The sequence below is a fragment of the Lampetra planeri genome, chromosome 19, assembly GCF_965212315.1.
Source record: "Lampetra planeri chromosome 19, kcLamPlan1.2.h2, whole genome shotgun sequence".
In the NCBI taxonomy this organism is placed as follows: domain Eukaryota; kingdom Metazoa; phylum Chordata; class Hyperoartia; order Petromyzontiformes; family Petromyzontidae; genus Lampetra; species Lampetra planeri.
The window spans coordinates 2759031-2784739 of NC_136125.1; the positions used below are offsets into that span (position 1 = coordinate 2759031).

Sequence of the window (25709 nt, forward strand, 5' to 3'; positions counted from 1 at the left end):
TCCAAACGAAAAACGGCGTTCCGCACGCCACAAGGCTTCTTTGAGTTTAACCGCTTACCTATGGGCTTGAATGCGGCACCAGCGACGTTCCAACGCCTGATGGAACTGGTGCTAGCGGGGCTGCAGTGGGAAACGTGCCTCATATATTTGGACGATATCATCGTATTCAGCCGCACGTTCGAAGAACACCTCCAACGACTGGAGACTGTCTTTCAGAGGATGCGCTCGGCTTACCTAAAATTTAAACCAAAGAAGTGCCACCTTTTGCAGCGGTCTGTCCGCTACTTGGGACACATCGTCAGCTCTGGCGGTGTGTCCACGGACCCTCAGAAAACGGCGTGTGTCCAAGAGTGGCCCACGCCCACTTCGGTGGGCGACGTACGGCGGTTTATTGGGTTCGCATCCTACTATTGCCGTTTTGTTAAGAACTTCGCAACGCTGGCTAAGCCACTGCATGTTCTGATGGGGAAAAATCAGAAATTTAAATGGGGCCCGGAAGAGGAGCGCTCTTTTCAATCTCTTTGGGATCATTTGGCCACCGCGCCGACGCTCGACTACCCGGACTTTTCCCAGCCATTCATCCTTGACACGGATGCTAGCGATATCGGCATAGGCGCCGTTTTGTCGCAGCGGAAAAACGGGGTCGAGCGAGTGGTGGCATACGGCAGTAGGGTTCTGTCCCCTGCCGAGACGCGATATTGCGTGACGTGACGAGAACTGCTAGCTATCAAACATTTTGTTCGCCAGTAGCGGCCGTACCTGTATGGACAGAAATTCCTCATGCGCACTGACCACGCTGCCTTGCAATATTCTTTGAAATTGGAACAACCGTCCGGTCAATTGGCTCAGTGGTTGGAATCGTTACAGGAATTTTCCTTCAATATCACGTACCGCAAGGGTACTCGCCATGCCAACGCGGACGCGCTGGGTATGCACCACTGTGCGGCGCTGCCTACCTCGCCCTGTCCGGTTATGGGGGCGTTGTCGAACGATGAAGCTCAGGATGTGCCCGTTGGCACCGACGATACGCTGCATTTGCCGCACTCAGTGTGGCTACGTGACCAGGAGGCTGATGCCTCTCTGGCTCCACTGCGGGAACTGATCGGGAAACCGAGATCTCATTTGGCTGGATGGAAATGGCAAATGTTTCAGGGCCAGGCGGGATTGCTGATGTGTACGGATGGATTATCTGACCGTTCACGCCTGGTTGTGCCGACATCCGTGTGTCATGATCTTGTCCGCGCTCTGCATGCCGACAAGCTGATGCACCTCGGCGTGCAGAAAACATTGGCCGCATTGCAACAGGATTTCTTTTGGCCCGGCATGACTGCAGACGTCAAAAACTTTATCCGGTCATGCCATGATTGTGCAAGGCGGAAACCGCCTCGTCAAAATTATATCCCACCACTACGTTCGATCGAGGTGTCCCGTATTAATGAGCTAGTTGCTCTGGACATCCTGGGCCCGTTCCCTCCATCGGCTAGGGGAAATAAATACCTCTTGGTCGGGGTCGAATATTTTTCTCGCTGGCCTATGGCCTGGCCTTTGCCTGACCAAACGGCCTCGTCCATCACCGACGCTTTCATGAATGGTTACATCATGAATAAAGGAGCACCCGCATGGCTGCTCACGGATCAAGGACGTAACTTCTCCTCCAAATTGCTCAAAGACGTATGCTCTGCGTTGGGTACAAAGAAAATCCGCACTTCCCCTTACCATCCGCAAACGGATGGCATGGTGGAACGATTTAACCGCACCCTTTCGGAACTTGCACATACCGGGCGTCCTGGCGGCATACCGCATGGTTCCGCACGCGTCCACAGGATATTCGCCATTTTTCCTGATGTATGGCCGTGAGAATGTACCCCCGATTGATGTGCAACTGGATGCAGGGGGGAAACAACCGTCCCCTTCCTTGCCTGATCACGTGCGGGACTCGCTTAAACGGGTTACGGAGGCGCGAGAGGCCGCCAGATGTGCGACGGCCCGTATGCAGGCAAGGAACGAGAGGTATGCGCGTCCATCGCGAACTGACATGCCTTGGTCGGTGAGCGATATGGCATGGCTCCATTGCCCTCAGGTGCTAGTGGGTACGTCCCCTAAACTGCACAAGCCTTGGCGGGGGCCTGTGAGGCTGGTGGACATTCGGAATCCCCAGAGTGTTCGCATCCAGTACGGCCAACGTCATTGATATGTCCGTTCGTCGCGGCTCAAGCCCTACGTTGACCTGCGTGCTGGCCCTTCATCTCCACTTGTTGACCTGCCGGGGTCTGGCGTGCCGAATGTGCCACTTGCCTCGCCCGTTGATCCCCAGCAGGGCTGTGCTATACCCCCCGCAGATGAACAGGTTTTGAAGGACGACGAGACCTCGGATGTCCCGCCTCCAACGGGGCCTGCTCCAGATACAATGGAAACCGAACATTCTTCTTCTTCTCCACGGCAACCACCTCCTGCTGAACAGTCGGCGAGGCAACCATGCGTGAAGAAAGGAGAGGGTCCGGCGTCGCGCATGCGGTCGAAATCTCTCCTGTTTCGCTAATATTAATTGCCTTGCGGTCTGTCACCCTGTTGTTACTGCGCTACAGGGGCGCCCTAATGTATGTCTGTTGTTAAATGTTTTGAATCCCTCGGCGCATTGACGCCTACTCCCCCCTTACCTTGTTAATGCGTCTTAGATGTCCTAAGATTTATTCTAATGGGATTCGGCCTGTCACCCTTTTCCCAGCCGAGACGGCTGACTTTTTACACCGGGGGGGGGGGGGGGTGATGTAATGTGAGGATATATCCGGCTCACTGACATATCACAACTCGTCATAATGATTGGCTCTGCCGGTCTTGGTCTATAGCCAATGGGGGGAAGCCTAGGGGAGTGGTCCTGACGTAATGGAAAGGTGACAGCTGTAAGTAGAGGATTGGTTCTGCTGGCTTTGGCCACATCCAATCGGGAGATGAGTCAGGGGCGCGGTCCCGGGAGCCTACGAGGGAGCCTGGAATATTCCATGGAGGCTAACCAGGATTGGTGGAAACGTACCACGTGACCCGGGTATTAAATAGGGGTGGAGACAAACGACACGTGGTCAGAACGGGAACGAACGGTGGAAGGGGCCACGCGTGAGCGGGACTCCGGGTTGCCACGTGGCGGCGCGTCTCTCTCTTTCTCTCTATCCCTCTCACGCTGCTGACAAGCAGCGTGTACAAGTCACACCCAATATTTATACTGCACGAGTCGATATAATAATGATCCATTAGGGTGAACCACGGAAAATTATGAAGTAATTTTACCTTCACTGGTTGAACCAATATTACGGATATGAAGAAGGATGAGAGGAATCGAACGAGCCAGCGGTTGGCCTTCTCTGGGCCCCACTCCATGCTGTAGAGGATCGTGAAGAAGCCAGAGCTCAGGACAGCAAGGACCACGAGACACCAGGCTACGCATCTGCAGCCACCGGGCCAAGGGCCCCTCCAGGAGCTCTTCTGGCCTGGAGACCGCTCACTCTCTGAGCGGCTGTTGCGGAATATGAGCACGACCACAAGGCTGACAGGCACCTCCACCAGGCTGCTGAGGAGGCTGATGAGGACGTCGATGAGAGACAGTGGCCCCACCGTGACCCCGCCGCCCGCTCCGTTTGCTGCCTGCTTCTTTCCGAACCACATGGCGTTGGCGATCATCATGAGGAAGAGGAGCGTGACGCAGCAGGAGATGCGCTGCACGCGGGAAAAGTTGGTCTTGAATGGGCGGATGAAAACGGAAAACCTGCAATGGACATTTGTGTTTAAAATTGAATAACATTTCCACTGATTAAATTGGTGTAGTCTGTTAAATTGCAAAATATAGTACAAATATTTTTCTTAGTAAACCATCATACAATAGTAAATTTCGAGAGTCATTATTTTAATTGTTTGAGAAAAGGGATCTAAATTTCAAGTGAACTGCTGCTGAGTATAGGCTAAAGTTAATATGTAAATAATACATTTATACAAGGTAAAACATACATGTATATAAACATCCATTTGTCGAACCACTGTTGGATGAGGGCCTTCCCATGCCATGCGGGCGTGGGGGTTATTCCACCATACTTCACCGCACTGGTCAATGCAAAATGGTGAAGGCAGCGAGCATAGATATAGTATCAAGGAAGTACAGCACAACATCAGGTTTTGCCGCACTACTGCTCACTACTGTACACCATGTAGCCCCGCAGCAGCCTATAGCAACCTGTTATACATGGTGATCACACATCCAGACACGTATCCAGACTCTACCCGACTTATCTGAGATCTGATCTGAATAACAACTCTGGCAATGCTGACACTTCAATGATTGGCTAACCCAACATGACCAGGTAATTGTAGCTCAGCTCTAAAACGTTTCTAAAATCTTGTCTTGTGCTTCTTACTTACCAAAGATGGCCTTCAGAAAAGTTCCCCTTGAGTGCGTGATGAACCATCCACTTATTGCCGAATGAAAATCGTTCTTCTTTAACGTCAAACCTTCTACCGTACTGCCCGATATTCATTTCATAGGAGAGCATTGAATTCACACAAAACAAATATCTGCAGGGGAGAAATAAGTGACACTTGTATTTTAACGATTGACTACTGCACCCTAGTGGCTGCAATAAAATAGATCATACCTGCTTCATAGATACAATTCTTATATCAACTGCAGGCCTATTGCAGATTCAAATTAGTCATAATTTCCTTGCTCAAGCAAACATTGTGATGACCATTTACGTTGGTGACCCTCAGTGATCGATGCTTTAACATCTGATTGTGGGGTCCCGTCTCACTATAGGATTACCACCACTGTCTTCCACATAGAGTTACTCATGTATTGGTCCAATAGGAATGATGAGCTAAGACCAACCCTAAAATTGTAATTAAACTAACAACCTCCTGACGATGATTTGGATATTTTGCCATTACACATTTAAGGTGGGGAAATTATACTTAAGACAGAATTATCCAGAAACACACATTGGTGTATTGTGATTATAGTTGGAAAACATTGCACATGTAAATCCCAATTGACCGACAATATTTACTCACACCTGGTTTTTCTCAAGATCCAGAACTGATATTTCATTGATGGTCCAGAAATCACAGGGATCACCATCATTCAGCCAGAGTTTAATGTGTGATGGCTTCCCATAGTATTTAGGAACAGAAAAAAGAAAGTTGTTTGTGCTGCCCGTTTCAAATTCCTAAACAAATTCATGGTTAGTAAACTTATGTTCATTTTATACTTCACAACACATTTTTATTTATTAGACCAGGCATATTAATTGGTATTATTTTCCTAACAAAATGTATTAGTCTTCATACAACACTTAATCTGATATGCATTCAAATGTTTTAGTTGTTTTACTTAATGCTGATTGGCAACAGTGATCACAAAGCTGAACATGATTACATGAGTACAGGTAATCTATGTTGCCTGCCCAGCCAGCTCTTTCCCTGTCCGCTTCAGTTGATCTGCTTGGGCTGGGCCACGTTGGTGCTATGTGTTCTAACCTGTCCTGTATGAACGATCAAAATAATGAGCCTCCATCACCAGGATTGCATCCACAGTGCGTAAAAGCAAGCTAGACAAGTGCTGTTAGCGAGCACGCCCGGGCAGCCTTTGTCTCCCTAGTGGCAATGTTTTTACACATCGCAGTAAGTACTCAATTGAGGCTTAGTCGATCAAGGGGAGGCCCAGGGCCAGTTCAAATAATCGCTGCTGGTGTTGGCCATGAGCGGAAATCGAACCCTGGTCAGGCTACACATCTGCCTGCTGCAATGCTTCTTGCTGGAAAGGTACACACCTTCGGCGTTACATCACAAGCTGTCACAGCGCCTCAACATACATTTGTAATTTGAGGCTGTATGTACTGGAAAGTCGTGCTGAATATCAACTTGAAAACAGCAGATCGACTCGTACCTTTAACTCCGGGTGGGTGAGCTCGTGTGTCCCCGAATCAATTTCATCGAAGTAGAGGGTAAAGCAGACACACGAACGCGTCCCTGCATCCTTGGTTGATGCCGTTACTACTCGCAGCACGAGTGAGCGCCTGTTCTCATCGTCCGCGTTGAATAGCTGAAACATCCTATTCTGAAAGTTTAAAGTTTGCATTACGTCGTGTCTATTAGAGTTGTCTTGTTTTAAATCTTCAATGTCATTTTGGTTTAAAGTAACCGTTAATAGGAATGCAGTCATTATTTACTGTCCATGCCATATCAGTCATGGTGTTTGTTTGACTATTCTTCATTTTGCCAGTCTGTGCGGGTTGATGATGAATATGGCGCCCAGGACTGGTTCAGATATCACTTGCCATTGATATTAGCCATGGCAAGGAATCGAGCTCAGGTCACTAGATTTACAGCACAGTGCGTGAACCACTGCGGCACCGCTCCATACCATCAATCTAATCGAATTTGCCATTCAAATGTCAATATTGACCACAGAACACAATAACAAATGGTATTAGTTACCTTTTCGTTATCCTTGATGTCTGCCTTCCTTGCCCACAGCAGCATGATGAGATAGAGCAGGATGATCACAATGACAGCGGCAAACACGGCGCCGTTTGACACCAGGTCAAACTTCGTGAACACCGTCGAAAAGTCGATGGTGTTTGGGGCCAACACCTCTGCCGCTATGAAGACTCGCTCGCGACCGGCGTTCGTTGTGGTGGCCTTGTTACCTCCACCAACCACACAAACGGTGCTGTTCATTGTGGAGTTAGGGTGCACCTGTGCAAGGAATATCAAGGTGAAGCTATTTAAATTTTATTTACAGTAGAAATTATTGATTAGAAGTTAATGCATCATGAATTCAATGAGTTTAACGAGTGGACGACATAAAAGGCTTACGTGTTGATTGTCTCTGTTAAAGTACTGGAAAGTACGACGGAATCTCGTGATTTGTTACGCTCGAAATGTGATGACTCGTCACAATTCGTGCTCGTGATTTCATTCAATGATTATCTCGTAACCTTGTGGTGAATGCAGTGCATCTAGTGGCGGCACGGATCGTTTGGAACTACGGTATTGCATTCAGCATCAAAACAAATAGTTCACGCCTGATTCAATGGCAGTCGCATGAGCATAAAAATGCATTTGAATTGATGAATCAATGCATCATTACTTGCCTCATAATAATTTAACACATAGACTATTAAATATGAAAGAGATGCGTTGCATTGGACGTACTTGTGCCAAACTGTAACTCCATTCACCATGGACACCATCCCACACTTTGCAGGCAGCCGTCCACAACAATATTTTTACAGACACACCACTGAGGCTTTTTTTGCTATCTAAAAAGGCCACGCAAGAAAACATCAAGCAAGCAGTAAATATTCACTGCGTTAAGCAATACACTTTAATGAATCGCAATATCCATTTCGTGTTTGGAGTTACAGGTGACAAGTCTTACCTTTAGACTTTAACGTGATGTAATAAACCCCGGGCTGTGTTTCATTACCGGGGATGAAAAATGAATGTTGACGTCGTTGTCCGTTGGCAGTGTTGTTTTTGCGCTCAGTGTCGTTGCTGATTGGTGATTGTTGGTCACTGCCTGCCGAGTTGTTTGATTCCCATACGAAGCGGTAGTCAAACACCAGAGGCTCAAGCTGAGGAGCCTGCTGATATCTGATGAGGAGCTCCAGCCCACCGACCACGTTGTCGGCTTGCAAAATGTCCAACAACACTGCGGATCCGTTGCTTTTAACCATGAACCGTTTATCCACTGAAATGTCGCCGGCAGACGTTGCCGTAAAGGTTGTCACCTGCTCGGCAATCGCCAGGTTTTTGACCTTGACCAGTGCCGACGTGGCGTTGATGCTTCTCTTCACATCACTCACTTGCAAGCTTGCCACCGAACTGTTTATTGAGTTGTCTCTGTTCCACGCAAATGGGTTCACTGCAAAGGACGACAACTTAAAACAAACAAAGAGAGAGACAAGTATTAGCTTAACGCAACATGCTGTTTAATAAACACATAACAATGGACTTATATCGGATGGCTGGTTTGGATAGGACGCAATTTTCATACAAAGTACTTATTTATGCGTTATGAGGACTGCACATTTCGAGTTGGCAAATTAAACGCTCAGTTCGGTAGGTGTTGGATTTATCGTCTCATCATTACTGGGTTTAATTACCATCAAGAGCTACGAGATCAGTAGATTTATATTTTCAATAAAGCTTTGCGATACAATTCGCAATAGTTGTGTTTACAAGTGACCACTGTGTTTTAAGTGTGCCATGTATAGAACGTAAACCATTTATAGAAACCCCACTAAATTACTGGGATGGGGGAGACATTACAGAGAAAACATTTTAATTCAAATACTGGACATGTTTCCCACCGATCTCAATGTATATGTTAAATATGTTCACACTCCTGTTCCTCTTTGTCCAACACAGCCGGTATAATTTACTGAAGTCAAAGGTCTCTATTCATGGATCACTGAATTTTTGTAGGTTTATATGAATACAATTTGATATTAAGTGGGTTAAGTTAAAGGTATTTATCAGCCAATAATCCTTAATAAATGTTCCCAAAATCATTTGCATTTAGCTCATTCAGTATTTTTCTTTACAAGTACAGACAGTCCTCGGGTTGTGGAAGACCCGACTTACGGAAATCCGACCTGATGGAAATGCTCCCATAATTCATGTAAAAAAATAATATTCGGAAATGTTTGCAGTAGTTATGTACACAATATGCATTGTATATTTACCTGGACATTGACATTCTCCGTTTGCTTTAAAGCAATTTCTGATATATTGTTTAACAATATGGAAGCACTGCTCCCATCTGCCGTCTGCCATGATGAGCTAAGTAGTTTATTGCCAGTGACCTTCTGTGTCGCAGTGGAAATGTAGCTCGAGTCTAAGACAAATGCCCCTTCACCAGCAACGGCCTTCTTGTTCTGCAGTGTCCCCAACGTGAGTAACGTTTGGTAAATACCATCAAAGGATCTGGCCTGGAAAGCACAAAGCAGTCAGTGTCAAACAACTTTTGAGATACGCTGTGCTTCATTAAATATGCCCTGTCTATACAGATATTCAAATAATTTTGTACAGACCAGGTACACATGCAATTAGCTTATTTAGCCCTATCACAACAATTCAAACGTTGTACTGAATAATCCAATTATGATTACCTTAAAAAATTTCAACACATTTAAAGGGGCTGAAAAAGTATTTTCATGGTGGGACAGCACCGTTTACTATAAACCCCACGACCAGAGTTCAATTCCCAGCCACTGCTAACACCAGTGGCAAGCGAATTTCGTATCCATCCAGCCCTCCATCAAACCGCACTGATCAGTGCGGTGAAGAATGACCAAACAACCCCCATCACCGACACAGCATGAGGAGCCCTGCATCCGTAAATAAACTGATAAAGGGCTGTACATTGTCGTTTTGAAATTCATATTAACTTAGCATTTATTGATATGTATGTATATATGTTGAACGTCGTAGCCAACTGTGCTAATCGAAGGTGCGGGGAAAGGACAACAAATTAAACACAAAAAATAGTGCTTATCATGTCTTGCACTCATTTCATTAATGTCTCATCTCTTTGATGTTAAAAGTACACAGAATATATTTGTATAGTTATGGTTTAAAATGAAAACCATAACTGTACTGGTCATGTGACAGAACATTACATCGATTTGAAGAGCAGCTACTGAAATAGGATGCAATAAGCGTGGTGTGTGACATTTGCTTGACATAAAAAATACTGAAAGATTTGGTTGCCAATTATATGCGTCACGTGACTTTGCTTGGCTTTTAAGAAATGTTTCAATAGAGAGCGAACAAGAAGCAAAGGCAAAGTGAAACAATTTTCAATACGGTACTACACGTACCAGGGGAGAATCGTTTCCGGGTGTTGTTGCTGTTCCACTGAAAATGTTCTGTGCATCAAAAGCCCTCTCAAGCACAACTGCACTCACATAGAAAGTGTCTGCAAAATGCCAAGCAAGCAACCATACATTCAAATATTATGAGCAAACCGTTACATATCAATTACAATGGGAATGTATTTTGATGGGGTTTACGTTTGTGGATATAGTTTCATTACTGTACCACGAGTTGCCTTCAACAGAGATGTTCTGTCAATGTTTCTGAGGCTGTCCACGCTTGTCAGTGCCAGGTTAGCACTTCCCAGTAAAGCGCTCTTCATACAAATGACATAAGTTAAACATGTCAACAGTCACCCAACAATAGCAAATATATGCATATATATTACACGTGTATACAATATATATTAAATTCAGTTGTGTACATTTTACACATGACATATACTCTATTGCAGTTTAGGCATAAAGTCATTTAAAATAGTGTTTATTGATGAATTTGATAAACAGCACGCACATACCTGATCATCTTGTGCAAAGTATGGTGCCATGTAGCTCAGAGCACTCGTGTATTGCAAAATCGCATGAGCGCTACTTAGGGACACATTCACCCTGGACATTGTGTGTGAGAGTTCCGCTGTCAGCTGGAAGGCACGCGTAAAAAAATGGCAAATTTTAAGAATAAAAAATACAACTCATAGCTGAAACACTGTAAGTTTAATTTAACAAGTGTTTAAATATAATGTTTGACTTATTCTGAGGTAAATATGCATTAGATATGAACATATTTCCAATTTAATTAGGGATCATTATAACAGATGTATTTATGAAAGGTAAAACATTTGCCGTAGATTTAATGTCGATATCAAATGTTATTCACTCCAATACAGGTATTCCTCGATTTACGAACGTTCGGTTTACGATGTTTCGCGCGTAAACGCAATTTACTAATTATTAGGACGTTTCTATTAACGAAATAGAATTTCTGTGCGAACGAAATTTCACTACGGCACGCGTCATGAGATCAAACAAAAAGCACCAAAGGAGGCTGCGGCATCCATCTGCAACAGTGTCACGGTATCCCTACAAAGCAAAGGTAACACCTCTACATGACTTCGCTAGTCATTCCAACATACAGATTTTTTGGTGAGTTCCCTGAGAAGGTTAATTATTTTTGTTGTGTTATTATAAAATCTTTTAAAATGCATGTTCTTTATTCTTATTTTTGTATTGTGAAAAGTTATATAGGTGTATATTTTTAGGTTAGGAGCAGAGTTCGAATGACTGTCCGAAACGCATCCCTATTTTTTTTTCATAAAATGTATGGAAAAAGCCATTCCTATTTACGAAATTTCATTTTACGCGTGTGTTTTTTAAAGAAGCATCCCTTTCGTAAATCGAGGGACACCTGTATATGCGTGCATTCATGAATAATTAATTAATTACCAAGGTTAACCACGATCATGCCTACGTTCGACTACTTATTAATTTAAGAACGTTAAGTCTGAAAAAAACAAACGTGTACACTCTTACCCTCAAGGGTAAATGTGGAATTATTATACTGCACGCGGTGAGTTCAAATGGAATTTCGAGTGCCACAGGTGATGAGGTCAGTGTGCAGATCAGTGGGAAAGCTCTGGAAATGAACTACACTACAGCCGGACACACGTTTACACTGCAGCCTTGGACAACTTTACAAAGGAGATATTCCATCCAAATGTATTTCCCATGTGAAATATTCTAAAAAATACATATACTACATTCTATACCTTTGTACGGTACAATTACTGACATTACAAGGTCAGAATCAGTACATGCAGTGAATCGTTTTGCCAATCAACTGCTGAATGCGGGTTTCGCCATCCCGTCTGAGTCATGGGAGATATTTCACCGTACTTTACCACGCTGGTCTGAAGGTTGGCTGGATTTACATTGGAGCAGAGTACAAACGTACATCAATGGATTATGCTACAGTGCCCTCTGCTGACCACCCATGCACTCTATATATTACTATATTTTTTTATTTTACCAGGTAAAGTCCACCGAGCTTTTTATCACTTTTTTAGAAACGACCTGGTTACAAATGATAGCTCAACGAAGTAGCTTATCGTGTGGAAATTTATAGCAGCCAATTACTTTAAATGCATCTTTCTAAAATGTGGAGGGAAAAACCGGAGGACCCGGATAAAAAATCCATCCGACCATGGGGAGAACATGCAAACTCCAAATATACCGGCGTCAGGGTTGGAATAGAACCCACGGACTCCTGTATACCAGGCGAGGTAGTTAACATCTCACCCCCATGGTGCCCCACAATGATCATACAGAATTATGGATGTGGCAGAATTACATTCTCATATCCTCTAGCAAAATGTTCATATTTTGGTTGAGTTGAATCAACAATTACGTTTTTGTATTTATATATCCTCTTCATTACACATTTAATTTTAAATGACTTTTTTCTGACCGGGAATGGGCTGCTGTTTAAAAATGATTCTGCAGTGTTGATGTGCATGTTTTCAAACGAATACCTCTTTCACATAGTGGTCTGGGGCTAAGTTTTGAAGGGATGCTGTCAAAATCTTTATCAACCCGACGACCATGACATTGCCCGTGCGTGCCATCGCCTGGATTGTCCCATTGGCTGCCAGCATTGCACGGGTATTGTCAAACAGCTGCTCCGCAGATAGATGCGTTACCTGAAAAGTAAATCATGTTAGACCCCACCAAGCAGGCACTTTCTTTGACTGGACAAACACACATGAACAGTGAGTTGAAATGGAATTTCGAGTGCCACTGGTGATGAGAACAGTATTTATGCTCAGTGTATGTCTCTTGCTTCTGGGGACCGCTTCCCGAGCTTACTTATACTCATTATCCACTGGCACTTCTCAGCCGAGCCAGCATGGGATTCTCATGGTACGGATAGTTTTCCACGGTTTTAGTTTTTCCTTGATCAAGACTTGGGGCAAAGCTGGGCTGATAGTATTGTCAAGACAGTTCATTTCCAAGCAAAATTATTTATATATATAATCTTCTTCCAGCGTATGGCAAGTATGTGCAAATCACACATCCAAGTTTAAGTCTGAGCCATGCGATAGCGACGGGAGTAGCATGACTAATACTGCTCAGTCCGCCGGAGAGCCGGCGTAGGATGCAGTTGTTCACGATATGGTCCATTATCTGGTTCGGGTGGCCAAAATCTCTGTGGGTTGTCTTTAATTCTCCACTTGTGGGGGAGGTGTGCGCAGTGGCCAGTTGCTGTTCTGAAGCAGTTGATGGAGCACCATAGTTTTCTTGGCAGATCAAAGCGGTGTGGAGCAATGGTGAGGTCGTCGATGAGGCTTTTATATGGAACCTCCGTAGAACTCCACTGTGTTAGCCAACGGTCTTCTATTCTATTTAGGATTTATCTGGAAAGCCCCCTGGAAAGGGCGCTCTACAACGCAAATCAATGGCGGTACACAAGGGGCAAAGGGGGAGCAATTGGTGGGGCGGAATGGCTATTCGTGAGGGAGGTGATGGAAGGGATGGAGGGACAGGGGCTGGGAAAGAAGCTGATGTTGCAGGGGTAGGGAAGGAGAAATACAGTGGAGTATGATGGTGAATGAGGATGACAGATGGGTGCAACGTGGATGAGAGGCAGTGGGGTATGAAGTGGTAAGGTGCTGTTACTGGGCATGGATGAGGGTAGGTGAAGAGTGATAGGGGCAGATGTCTGGTGGACGAATAGTTGGGCTGATTGAGGAGCACGGTGGAGGGCTAAGGGAGAAATGTGGTAAGGTGCACATAGAGAAAGCGAGACGTGGGAGCCGGCTGAGAAATTAGAGATCATTGGAGGAAGAGGATTGGGGGACTGGGAGTAGGTTATGGGTGGGGGAAGGAACCGGTCGGGGTGGAGGCAGTGTAAGAGAAAAAGCAATATAAAAGAGAAAGGACCTGAGGGCAGAGCAAAAGGAGGAAAGCGAGGTGGAGAGTCTAATATGGAGAGGGAGTTGTTCCAATGTAACGGGGCAAGATGAGAGAAAGAACTAAAGCGAGTCTGGGCACAAAACGGGTGGAGGGACAGAGAGAAGAAGGGAAGATTGATATCAGAGGGGGCGTGAACGGACGTATACATAAATTAAAGAAGAGAGGTAGGGGGGGGGCAATACCGTGCAAAGCTTTGAATACTAGGATGAGGAATTTAAAAAGACAGCAGTGATTAACAGGAAGCCAGTGAAGTTGATGAGAGGAGAGCAGTGAGATATGTATGGAAAGTTGAGTACAGGGCATGCAGCTGCGTTTTGGATGCGTTGGAGAAGGATAAAGGCATAAGCAGGGAGACCAGGCGTGAGTTGCAGTCATCGAGACGAGTGAAGACAAGGAAGTGTAGAAGGAGTGGAAAGGGAGGTAAAATTGAGAGTGATGGTGGAAGAGTTTGGGAAGAGGCTGAGGCGCCTCTGCTTTTTTTTGCACAAATATTCGATATGCTTTTTGAATGTGAGGCTTCTGTCTAATGTTCTGCCAAAGTACTTGGGATATGGCTCGTTTTTGACAGGATTACCAAAGAAAGTCACTTACAACTGTGCGTTGATGTCATGGTTATTGAGATGGTGGATTTAGACAGTCATTTTGGATGAATATGGCCGTAGTTTCCACCTTTGGACAAGTCTTCTGTTAGGGTGTGACTAATGGACTTAATGTTTGTTCCCTGAGTATCCATTGTTATGTCGTCCGCATAGTCAAATTTGCGGGATGATGTATTTGGCAGGTCGCTGATGAAGATATTAAACAGGATCCGAGCCAGTACTGATCCCTGAATTAAGCCGTCGCTGACATTTCTTGTACGGCTTGTGTTACCGGAAAGGTGTACCTGGAAGTTTCGATTGCTGAGCAACGAGTTCAGCAGATTCAGGGTTGAACAGCACTTAATGATGCACGCTGCCTTGAGTAGGAGCCCATGTCTCCAGATGGTGTCATGGCTGTAGTGGGTTTTTGCTTTCACTGGAATCCAGATTCGATGTAGCTGGTCAGAGAAAGTACCTGCTCACAGCAGCTTCTGGCAGGCCGAAAGCCGGCTTGTCCGATGGGCAGGTATGGCTCAACTATGGGCGCGATTGCGTGTGAGCAGCGTGTTCTCCATCAATTTGTATACCTTCGATAGCAGTGTGATGGGCTGGTAACTTAAGGCCTGAACTTCTCCAACTTTTGCTGCCTTCTAGGCTCTGGGGATTGTGCCACTTAAATGGACAGTGGTAAACAAGGCCGCGAGCCAGTCTTGGCCGACAGGTCCCAATTTCGTGAGGAATTCGGGAAATATGTTGTCGTTGCCTGCGGTTTTTTGGGCCTTAGTGGCCCATAGTGTGTCAAAGATCTATTCCATTGAGTACAGATGGGAGAATACGGAGCTTGTTGGTAGGCTCCTTTCAGTTGCAGTGAGAACTTTGCGCACGTCTTGTTTGTGCTGCTTATTTTTTGTGGCTTTTGTTTTGGCAAAGAGGTGAGAAACGATTTGCCTTTTATAGGTGGTATGCTGGTGCCAAGATGGTGAAGGAGATTCCATGCATTGTGGCTGGAGTGTGCTGTTGTCTGGCCGAATTTAGAGCCTCTGAGAGTGTTGAAGCATTTGTCTCATTGCCCGTTCTTTTGAATGCTTTTAGTAATTCATCGATCTCCAGATTTCAGCCACATTGATCATTGCGGTGACAAACATTTTGTAGTTATGTGGCACCAGATCAATGGTTTGCAGCGCGATTTCTGTTTTGCCCTGGAAGGCCAATCAGTTCGCCTTCTGGAGATTCCAGCAATCAACTGGTTTGGATGTGATCAACGGAATTTGAAGACCGATGTGGATGACTGCTGGTCGGTGTTGGCTTCTGGGGAAAGATCCTAGGATTTTCCTTGATGTGGAGAGCGGGAGGCCATGGTGATCTTTGGACACATAGCAGAGGTCTGGATTGTATCCCCATTTACATCGAGCAGAGTAGAAACTGCCTCCCTGTTTAGGGTCGAAAATCAGATAATTTATGGATGACCAGTCAGTGAGTTGATCTCCTGCTTCGTCATTTGTGGAGTAACCTCATTGTGTGTGGTGGCTGTTAAAGTCACCCCACGTATACCAATGGATGAGCTGCTATAGGGATCATTGGAGTTGGCCAGGGACTTTTCGGTGATTTGTAGATGTTGATCACTTACACCTGGTCTATTCTGATAGTAATGGCTGATGTTTCATTGGTGATGACTTATTCTGTCACCCCATAGTCTGTAATGCCTTGCTTGATGTAAGTGGCAAGGTCGTATTTCGCATGGTTGATGGTGGAGTCAGTTATCTTCGGCATGGGTTTCCCGGAAGGCAACAACGTCGATGTGTTCTTGATGTAAACACTTGGCGAGCACCTCATACTTTGCACGTGAGAGGCCTTCCACGTTTAATTAATACACTCGTAATGCATATTCTTAGGTATTTTCGGTAAAGTCACGTAGGTAAAAAATAAAAATTAATAAAAGTAAAATAAAATAAAAATCACGACGTTTCGGAGGCAACACAAGCTTCCGTCTTCAGGTGGAACCGTCACAGCCACGACAGCTGTATCAAGTAAATAAGAGATTACAAGAGCTACCACTCCGTATATATAATGGTTGAAGAGGGGAAGGGCCAAGTACGGCACACTTTTTATTAATATGGTAAGGCGAGGCTTAAGACTAAGAATAGACTGCATAACAAAAGACTGCAGTCTTAGGCTGATCTTTTGGCCCCTTAAAATTACTGTTTTTTGGACAGGATTTACACATCCCTGAACTCGAAGCTTTCCATAATTTCCAAAAAGGCCAAAGTAATGGTATTAGTCGTGTAATGAGGCACTTTATGGGTGGGCCACGAGAAGGCTACCATCTCCCACCCTACATATATATAATAACTTACTAAAAGAGACTTACTTTGACTTGTATGCGGGCCGACGTGCAAGCTCTAACGGAGTTGCACACGCTCGCCCTGAGGTCCAGCGTCCCTTGGGTGTCTAGGTCTCCCACGGGCAGCAGCAGAGAGGGAGTCTGGCTCAGCTGAGAGTTGTAGATCAGAAACTCGGTGTGGTTCGACACGGCCTTAAACGAGTAGGTGAGCTGCTGTCGGGACTCACTCTTCCAGCCACTGCATGAGAGCTGGAAGAGCGTCACTGCTGCAAAACCTTGAACAAAACATAATAACGATGTGTTGATCTTCGATGTCAAATCTTTACTCCACGCGCTGGGAGCTATTTTAGGAATGAGGAAGTCCCAAGCATGTGCGGTGAAACGTTAGATATCGTGCCTGACAACACGCAGTGCCACCCGAAAAACATGGGAGGGATGTAAAGCAAAACAGCAAACACATGCGCAGTAAAATAATCAAATTCATAATATGATAGAGCATCCGTTATCATAGACAGTGAGTGTGCAGTTGTATTGTTTGATAGTATTATGCTAAAATGTTGCATCACATGCAATCAGAATTATGTGTATGACTTCTAGCCAATTCAAACAAAGCATCGAAGCAATTATTGTTGAATAAAATACTCTGGATATAGCATTGCATCGGCACTCGCTTGTCAAGGTGGGACAAATGTGAGTCCAGGTTTAAAGATTATTTAAAAAATAAACTTAAATTCACAGATATATTCTGTGTCCCTCACTGTACAACTATCTACCTGTGCTTACCTTTTTCACATCACACGTGTTAGAATTTCTGTGCAAAATTCCGCGACGAGTTTGATTCAATAATTGAATCATATCTGCGTGCAAAAAGTGAATTGTGGAGCCCCTATAAGAGTGATTGTTTTAAAGAACGAAGAACACAAACTTCAGTACTAACCAGACAGAGGATTGCTCACGCATGTGATGCCGCTGAGAGGGCCAAGACTAGTGACAAAGCTGTAGCTGGCCTCCACGGTACCTCTACCATGGGCAGTAACACTGACTTGGATGTCAAATAGAGCCCCTTCCTTCAAGGAATTCTCAGTGATCACTAAGCCTTTGTTATGAACTCCTGAACATCGCCACCAGCAACAGAAAGCGACAAAATCAATTAAAATATTATTCAAGCAGGAACAAATGCATGCAACCTTTTGAGTATGAATCATACCTCCGATTAGCATGGTTGGCTATGTACGGCGTGAAAGAAGTTCAACATATGGTACATATATGAATTAACACAATGCACTGCTACAAATCAAGTGTATCATAAACAGATACAAAATGTATATGCAGTGGATAAGCAGTGTAATATATATTGAGGTGGATATCTGACCACTAATCAGAATATCACTGCATGCTAACAGGCATTGCGAGTTAGTCCGAGAAAACTACATTGCGCTATAGGCCCCGTGTCGGCATAAGTAACCTCTGTAGTCTGACGAGTATGATTGACTGGCGGTCTGCAGGCAACAGGAGTTCTTCTTATCAGCAGCAGGGGCTGAGACAGCCTATGTTGCTGCTGCAACCAGTTCGCCTTTTGGAGGTTCCAGCGAACAACTGATTTGAAGTGCTCCAATAAGAAACGTAAATTGAAATATTGTGTTCGTTGCATTAAAATATAGTTGCGTGTTTCTTGTAAGTTCAAATGGTTTGTGTCAGGTATTAGAGATTAGATATTATAACCAGTTTTTAAGCAATTAAATATGAGATTATAAGGATGTTTTTACTTAAAATACCATTTTTAAGGATGTACATTATAGCCATATTGTGGATTATTTGAAAAAGAAAAATACATCTCCAAAACTCATCTCGTAAATACTTATACCTGTGGAAGTCATGTGCTCAAAATCTGTGACAGTTTCGGTATTGGACAGCAGCTTCCATTGATATAGTAAGTTCTCATCGTCGCAGTTACCACACTCGCCTGAGAGCACAAGTGGATCCAAAGTGGTAACCTTGTCAGCGCAGGTATCTCCACAGCTGTCAGAAAATTGTTAAGGATATATCAAAACAAATTAGTCAATAATATTAGATTTGACTCTTTCGTGACTGCAGGAATTACTCTTTGGTTCTTTCGGTAAAGTCTCGTAACAGATAAAACTATTTAATTTATTATTTTCTCTTTCTATGTGACTTTACCGAAAGAACCAAAGAGTAGTAAATAATATGTTAAGCTACATAATCACTAGGTTAAAAACATATATGAGCTATGTAGCTCTTTTTCAGAAGCGATCTGTCCACAAATGATAGCTCAACGAAATGTCTTATCATTTGGAAATGTATAGCAGCCAAATACTCTAAACACATGTTGATTCTATAATGTGGAGGGAAAAAGCGGAGCGACTTGTAGAAAAATCCATGCAACCACGTGGGGAACATCCAAACTCCAAATATACAGGTGTCAGAGTCAGGATCAAACCCACGCCCTCCTGTATGCTAGGTGAGGTAGTTAAAGTCTCACCACCGTGGCGCCTTTGAATGACAATAACGTATGACAAGAATTATCAGCGTTTGGCAAAGGCATAAGTCATACAGAAACATTTACAATATGACTAACATGCTGCCTTCACATGGCGATATGCCCGATACCGTTAGCATTAAATATAGCCAACGTCAACGTTTTTCTCCAATGACCAAATGAGAATTTGGTGGTACAGTATTCATCTCAATTGTGGACCTCAAGCACTGGTGGAAATTTAACATTTCTATGGCAGGAGCCAGTCTCTCCATAGCGCCACCGCAGTGATTTCACAGAGAGTGGTACACATTGTATCAACACCCAAGATGCTTGCCAAATAATTACTGCATCAGTGATGATAGCAGTTACTACATAGATGTTAAAACATGACTGCATTATTCTGCAGTGGCGTTAGAAGCAGAGGGTGAACCACAATCTATTACTATCATCTTTAACACCATCAGATAATATGCTGTATATGGTCTTTAGCCTGTGTGTTAATCACCACCACCACCACCATCGTGAACAATAAAGTGGCAAACATGTTTTCTGTTGCATATTATAACGTGAAATTGTTCTTATAAGAAAATCCAATAATGCAGCATGCAGACTACATGTGTAGACTGACGATAGAAATAGCGGCTTACATACCTAATGTAAACATCCAGGGGATTCCCGTCCATCACGGAAATCACTTTAGTTCTGTTGGCTTCACGAGTCCCTTTAGTCGCTGTTACTTGTACCCAGACAGTGGAATTTATTGTCAGCTCGGACTTCGGTATGTATATGGAGCCAATGTCCACATTGACATATCTGCAATCTTGCAATACTTCTCCGGGAAGCACTTTGCTACATTTCCACTGAAAATTAATTCCATGAGCACTACAGTCTCGATTATCTGGATCGTAAGACAGTTCAGATGCATCGATCTGCACGTCGGCTCCGTTGCCAACAGCTGATGTGTCTCCACCAGTGATATGTACTTCTAATGGAGTCGCATGAACAGTGATGGTTATATTGTCAGTAAAGCTTTGTAAACTTATTGGCTGGATGTCGACTGTGACGCGTATTAAAAAGGTACCTTCTGTGAAATAAAAGGGCTCAAATTGTTGGTAGTTGGCATCATACCATGGGATGGTTTTAATGTTGCCAGTTTGCAGGGTCGTGATGGACCAGATGTAGTTTGTGTCTTCAAATTGGGCCAAGCATGTCATGTTCACATGAGCCATCAGGTGCATTGCCTCAGAAACTTGGAGTACACGAGTTTTATTGTTGCTTTGCATGTCATCTACGAGTTTCATTGTATATGGAATACAACCGTAGCCATTGACATAAACAACCTGTTCATATGTGTTATTGCCATTGCCAGTAATTTCTTTCACCTTATATGTGTATATGCCAAATTCTGCATAGCTATACAAAAATGATATCGGGTCTGAAAAAGCTGATGTTATTATTGAAAAATGTGACCCCCAATTGTAACAAAAGTCAGGACCAAAAATGAATGTTTGTCCATCCCCAACATCCCAGATGTAGCAGGCAAAGCCAATGGAGACATTTGCTGCTTTAAAAGTAATGTCTCCTTTAGTGTTGTTGGGGCTATATGTAAATTCAGTGGGACCAGCCTTGGTGCAGAATGTCAGAATCTCCATGCGAATGGCTATATCATTTTGCCAATTCACAGGCCTAATCCGAATGCCACTGCTGATCAAGGGCAGTCCAATTGTTGCAACCTTCAGTTCATCAGAACTAGAGAGGCCAGTGAAAAACTACAAAGGCACAAAACACAAATGTCAATACAATGACATGCTATTTTAAGAATCCGAAAGAAAATTATTGCTAATATATATAGACATCTTGCAAGACCAGTATTTAAGAGCTTTATCATTTTACATTAAGTAAATGTAATAAGTAGGGTGGAACGATGCAGTCGTTTGCAGTGTGTGTTAGTCTAATTAAAATGTACAGAGTATATACGTGTAAATGAACTTACCGTGGTGTTTGTGCTAGTCCATGAGAAGGTTTCCGGGCTCATGGTGTCCATGTTGAAGGCTTTCACCCAGCTTGTGTTTAGCCCGTAGAGGGTGTCGATCTCTGGCGCTGATCCTTGCAAAACTAGCCCAGTCACGATTACCCTAGCCTGGAACACTACCAGTAGGTATTGCTTGTTGTTTAGCGTTGCTGGTTTCCAGTAGCCCAAGGTGTTGTTCAGACGGGCCTGGTTAGCATCGAAGCTAACGTTGAATGTGGATGAGGCGGTGATGAGCTTGTCTGGTATGGTGCCTGATTGCAGTCCAATTGGACTAGTATTCTCTGAAAGGCACAGTTCGCACACTTGGTCAATCATGAAATAGTTGCTGCGCAGATAAGAATAGTACTTTGCGTGGAGAAACAAATAAAATAATCTTCCTCTAGCTTTGACAACAAATCGGATAAGAGAAGTTTCACTACAGCACTTAATTTACATTACAAACAAAAGCGATAATCACTCTATGTCTCCTTCATGTATATTTTCGTTGAACGTTCAAAGGCCTACTCACCGTGAGTTGATGTGTTGTTGGTAATGCAGTAGACAGCACTGAAGCCTCTATAAACCCTGCTTTGATCACTCGTCAATTTCACGGTCAGGGTGCCACTGTAAGACTTGAATGAATAAGCAGATGTCACGCTGATGTTGGGCGTCGTCTGGGTCTCATAAACATACACAAAATCAAAATCCACTTCCAATCTGTGAAACAAATGTAAATAAAAAAAATCTGCATTAAAACCCCACTGTAGCGCCCCTGTGTAAATCCACTGCTGGATGAAGGCCATGTCATGCCACGTCGGTCATGGGAGTTTGACCATACTTCACCACACTGGTCAGTGTGGGTTGGTCAAGAGGGAGGGAGGGATGGGCAGTTCAGGATCGTGTAAGATATCACTGACCACTGATGTTATGGCAACCAGATTAATAGCGCAGTGCATTCGCCACCAGTCCCTGCCTCACATTAAACATGCCTCGCAGGGGTAATTCATCACATATCGCTACTTGTTGGCCCATTGTCTCCAGTCAAGTAGGAATTTTTCTGCATTTACATTTGGCTATTCACCATAATCATGTTCTCACAAACGTCTTGCATGTCACCACTGTCAACCTCTTCGATTTATTTCTAAGGGATGTTATGTTACCATGGCAGATCACATGACTATTATTGGAAGGTTGTGATTTGAAATCTGGGTTGGGGGTTGACTCAGACCTTAATTGACTCAAATCATAAGCAAGGAGTGTAATTAACACAAATTGGTAAGGGGATACAAATCTGTCTAAAAAACTGTTTGCATTTAATTTATACTACTTATGATTAGCAAAGAGCAAAACGTTCTAAATGCATACATGTTCTGCCTGGTTTGGTATTGCTAACATCTGAGAATAATAAGTCCCTCGGTTTAAAAAGTCACATGACCTTTTCCAAGATTAGAGTTGTGCCATTGCCAATTTGGGAGCACTTAGTTCAACAGCAACTCACTATTTACAAATGTGAGAAGGCTTATAAAAAGCAACGTTTATCAGCTGATAACTTTAAGCCACGTACATGTTTTACGGTTATACCATTGTAACAAAATATAATTTCTGAGAGTTTCAGACATAGGTAAATTACATAAAAAGTTAAAAAGTGGGTTGTCATGTTGGTTGTACATGTTTTCATGAAAGGAAATGGCTCTCTAAAGTGTGCTTGTCACTTACTGTATATCGGTTATAGTCAGGGTGATTATGGAATTGGGTGGCCCTTTAATAATCCAAGTGCCATCATAATAGAGCGGGTATGTACGTGGGTAGTTTGGGCTGGTGAAATTCCCATATGGACTTGTCAGGTTGAACACAGCAAAGACGATGCTCTCTGCAATGCAAAATGACAAACGCAAACTTACTGCATAACACCACGTAATATTTACAAACAAACCAGTTAGACATGCACTGTAGTTTCTTATGTGGGTGGCACTCCAGCAAAGCAATTGACTCTCCAATTTGTGTTTTTAGGTTCTAGGTATGATGTCCAACGTTTTGCTCCATGTGACTTCTGCTTCTTCAGAAACTGTATTTGGTTCCTGAAGAAGCTCCGAGAACACAAAGCTCCCAGTACAGAAAGCAAAAATGTCAGACATCATGAGAAACAACTAAAAACACGCCGAAGAGCTGTGCAAGACAACTGTGGAAACCTAAGCATCAGGGCCTAGTTGGGCATTTAACTGTGAATCACAGGGTGTGATCCTAGCCCTGGTTGGACATATAACTGTGAATCACGGTGTGATCCTAGGCCTGGCTGGACATGTAACTGCGAATCACAGAGTGTGATCCTAGTCCTGGCTGGACATGTAACTGCGAATCACAGGGTGTGATCCTAGTCCTGGTAATCACAAGGTGTGATCCTAGGCCTGGTTGGGCATTCAACTCTGAAACACAGGGTGTGATCCTAGGCCTGGCTGGACATGTAACTGCGAATCACAGAGTGTGATCCTAGTCCTGGCTGGACATGTAACTGCGAATCACAGAGTGTGATCCTAGTCCTGGTAATCACAAGGTGTGATCCTAGGCCTGGTTGGGCATTTAACTCTGAATCACAGGGTGTGATCCTAGGCCTGGTTGAAGGGAGCTAGCAGTGGTTTATCTATAGAGATACTGCCCTTAGCCATGGGAATGTGTAAATGAGCACCACCTTGTGCTTGCTGGAGCATGATGACAAGTTCCTCTATGGCATTAGAATGGACAAAAAATCTCAAGGTAAAAAGGGGTTTGACTGTATTTAGCGTGATTGTTTTAGCACTCATCATTTAAATACTGTCTCTACCATTGGATTGTATAACTTCCACCACTTACTTAAGTCCTGCCTATGACCAAATCACTCTTAACGTGCCTGATCTTATCAGATTACACAAGCTAAGCAGAAATGAGCCTGGATAGAGCCTGGATAGAGCTTGGATGGGTGACCACCACCATGCTCAAAACACAGGTGCAATTGGTGGTGTGGAGAGCAATTTCGATAGTTCTGCTATGGATTTTGCAGAGCAATGTGGATTTTGTAGAACTATGCCAGCGCAGTAAATGCTTCGTCATAAGGTAGCAACACTTTATTGATTCCAATGTATTTACATGGCAAATACAAGTGAATTATGTTATATCCTCACTCCTTTCGAATGGTTATCACATAATCCACTGTTATTGGTCATTGAACGAAATTGAAACCACAAAAGTTATGTCACCTCATGTGGTACTGACTAAACGAAATATCTCAAATTTCACCAACTCGTTCAAGCCGTGGTGAACTTCGGTAAAATAACCCCCACGACTTGCATTGAGTGGTAAGGCCCTTATCCAGTTGTGGATTGACAAAAGAGCAGTACATGACAATCAATCTATCAAACTCCATGGGCAGAGAGCCTGTAGGTGTCACTTGTTTCCACTTCCCTCTATCCTGTGCCAACATGCTGAGGCTATGCAAATCTCTCTGGCACCAATTTCTTATGTCATTGAGCCATTCTCTACGGAGTATTTCTCATCTTACAGTTCCCTCCATTATTCCCATCATTACAGTTTTTCTTTTCCTGTTGTTCTGCATCCTGCATATGTGCCCAAACAAGCATAGTTTCCTTCTCACTACCACTTGCATCAAGTCTTATGTTATATTCAGACTTTGTATTACTTATACATTTGTCACTCTTTGTGTCCAGCTAAGATGTAATATCCTACCATATAGCAGTACATTTCAGATGCCAGTATTTTGTCCCTATACATGTACATGATGCTTAAAATGCCTCTAATAGAATAAAGCAAAGCCTCATGCTCACTGGAAGCTGCTACAATGTGTTCATATTCTGTACATATCGTGTACTTAACAATAACTGTCATAGTAATGCTGAAGGTGTTTAATAACTTACCAGACAGTTGAGAGGAATTGAGGAGTATCAGTAGCGTCGCAAACACGCATGTATTAACAGCCTTCGGTGCCTGCAAATTAAAATATAAAACTCAGCACGTGTTTTACAACAGTTCATGCTACAAAGTGATATTTCAGGTAATACGAATGCACAGCACTGTATGCACAGATATGAGAGATGAAACATTCACCATTTTGGTAATAGTTTTACACAATCTTAATTGACTCGAGTGTGAACCATTGGCTGTCTCATATTCTGTGTTCACTTCTCATATCTATCTCATATATATATGAGTAGGAATAGATTAAGCAGGTTAGGTACAAATGCTTTTATTTGACACCGAAGCCGTTAACATCATTGTGCTTAGCATGATCTTTGCTGTATAACTTGCAACTCGAGCATTAGTTTCCTTTACGAGTCCATCCACGGTGGTTGCTTGGTAATAATCCAACACAAACACACGGGGGGGAAAAGCAAACAACAGATAATACAATGAGTTATCACGCATCAATAAGAGCGGTATAAATGTTCGCAAACAATTATTC

At 43.6% G+C, this 25709-nt stretch overlaps 3 protein-coding genes across 3 annotated transcripts in view; all 3 read right to left on the minus strand.

Moving 5' to 3' along the window:
• LOC144723953 (polycystin-1-like protein 3) overlaps window positions 1-7270 on the minus strand; it is a 41122-nt gene extending 33852 nt beyond the window's left edge. The window contains exons 1-6 of the mRNA XM_078602735.1: window positions 7198-7270; window positions 6478-6738; window positions 5927-6097; window positions 5053-5207; window positions 4405-4557; window positions 3283-3757 (exon numbers count right to left, since the gene is read on the minus strand). Of these exons, the coding sequence (XP_078458861.1) occupies window positions 3283-3757; window positions 4405-4557; window positions 5053-5207; window positions 5927-6097; window positions 6478-6720 (1197 nt within the window). The 5' untranslated portion in view covers window positions 6721-6738; window positions 7198-7270. The remainder of the gene's footprint in view (window positions 1-3282; window positions 3758-4404; window positions 4558-5052; window positions 5208-5926; window positions 6098-6477; window positions 6739-7197) is intronic.
• Window positions 7271-7403: 133 nt separating this feature from the next.
• Window positions 7404-17052, minus strand: LOC144723912 (uncharacterized). The gene is made up of 7 exons (XM_078602689.1): window positions 16779-17052; window positions 12392-12559; window positions 10382-10504; window positions 10090-10180; window positions 9870-9967; window positions 8733-8978; window positions 7404-7925 (listed from the first exon to the last, which is right to left on the minus strand). Exons 2-7 carry the CDS (start codon window positions 12512-12514, stop codon window positions 7404-7406), a joined length of 1203 nt encoding a protein of 400 aa, XP_078458815.1. The 5' UTR covers window positions 12515-12559; window positions 16779-17052.
• Window positions 17053-18701: 1649 nt separating this feature from the next.
• LOC144723913 (uncharacterized) lies at window positions 18702-21292 on the minus strand. Its single transcript, XM_078602690.1, has 3 exons — window positions 21242-21292; window positions 19900-21017; window positions 18702-18714 (listed from the first exon to the last, which is right to left on the minus strand). The coding sequence occupies exons 1-3, from the start codon at window positions 21290-21292 to the stop codon at window positions 18702-18704; spliced, it is 1182 nt and encodes a 393-aa protein (XP_078458816.1).
• Between the last annotated feature and the right edge of the window lie 4417 nt (window positions 21293-25709).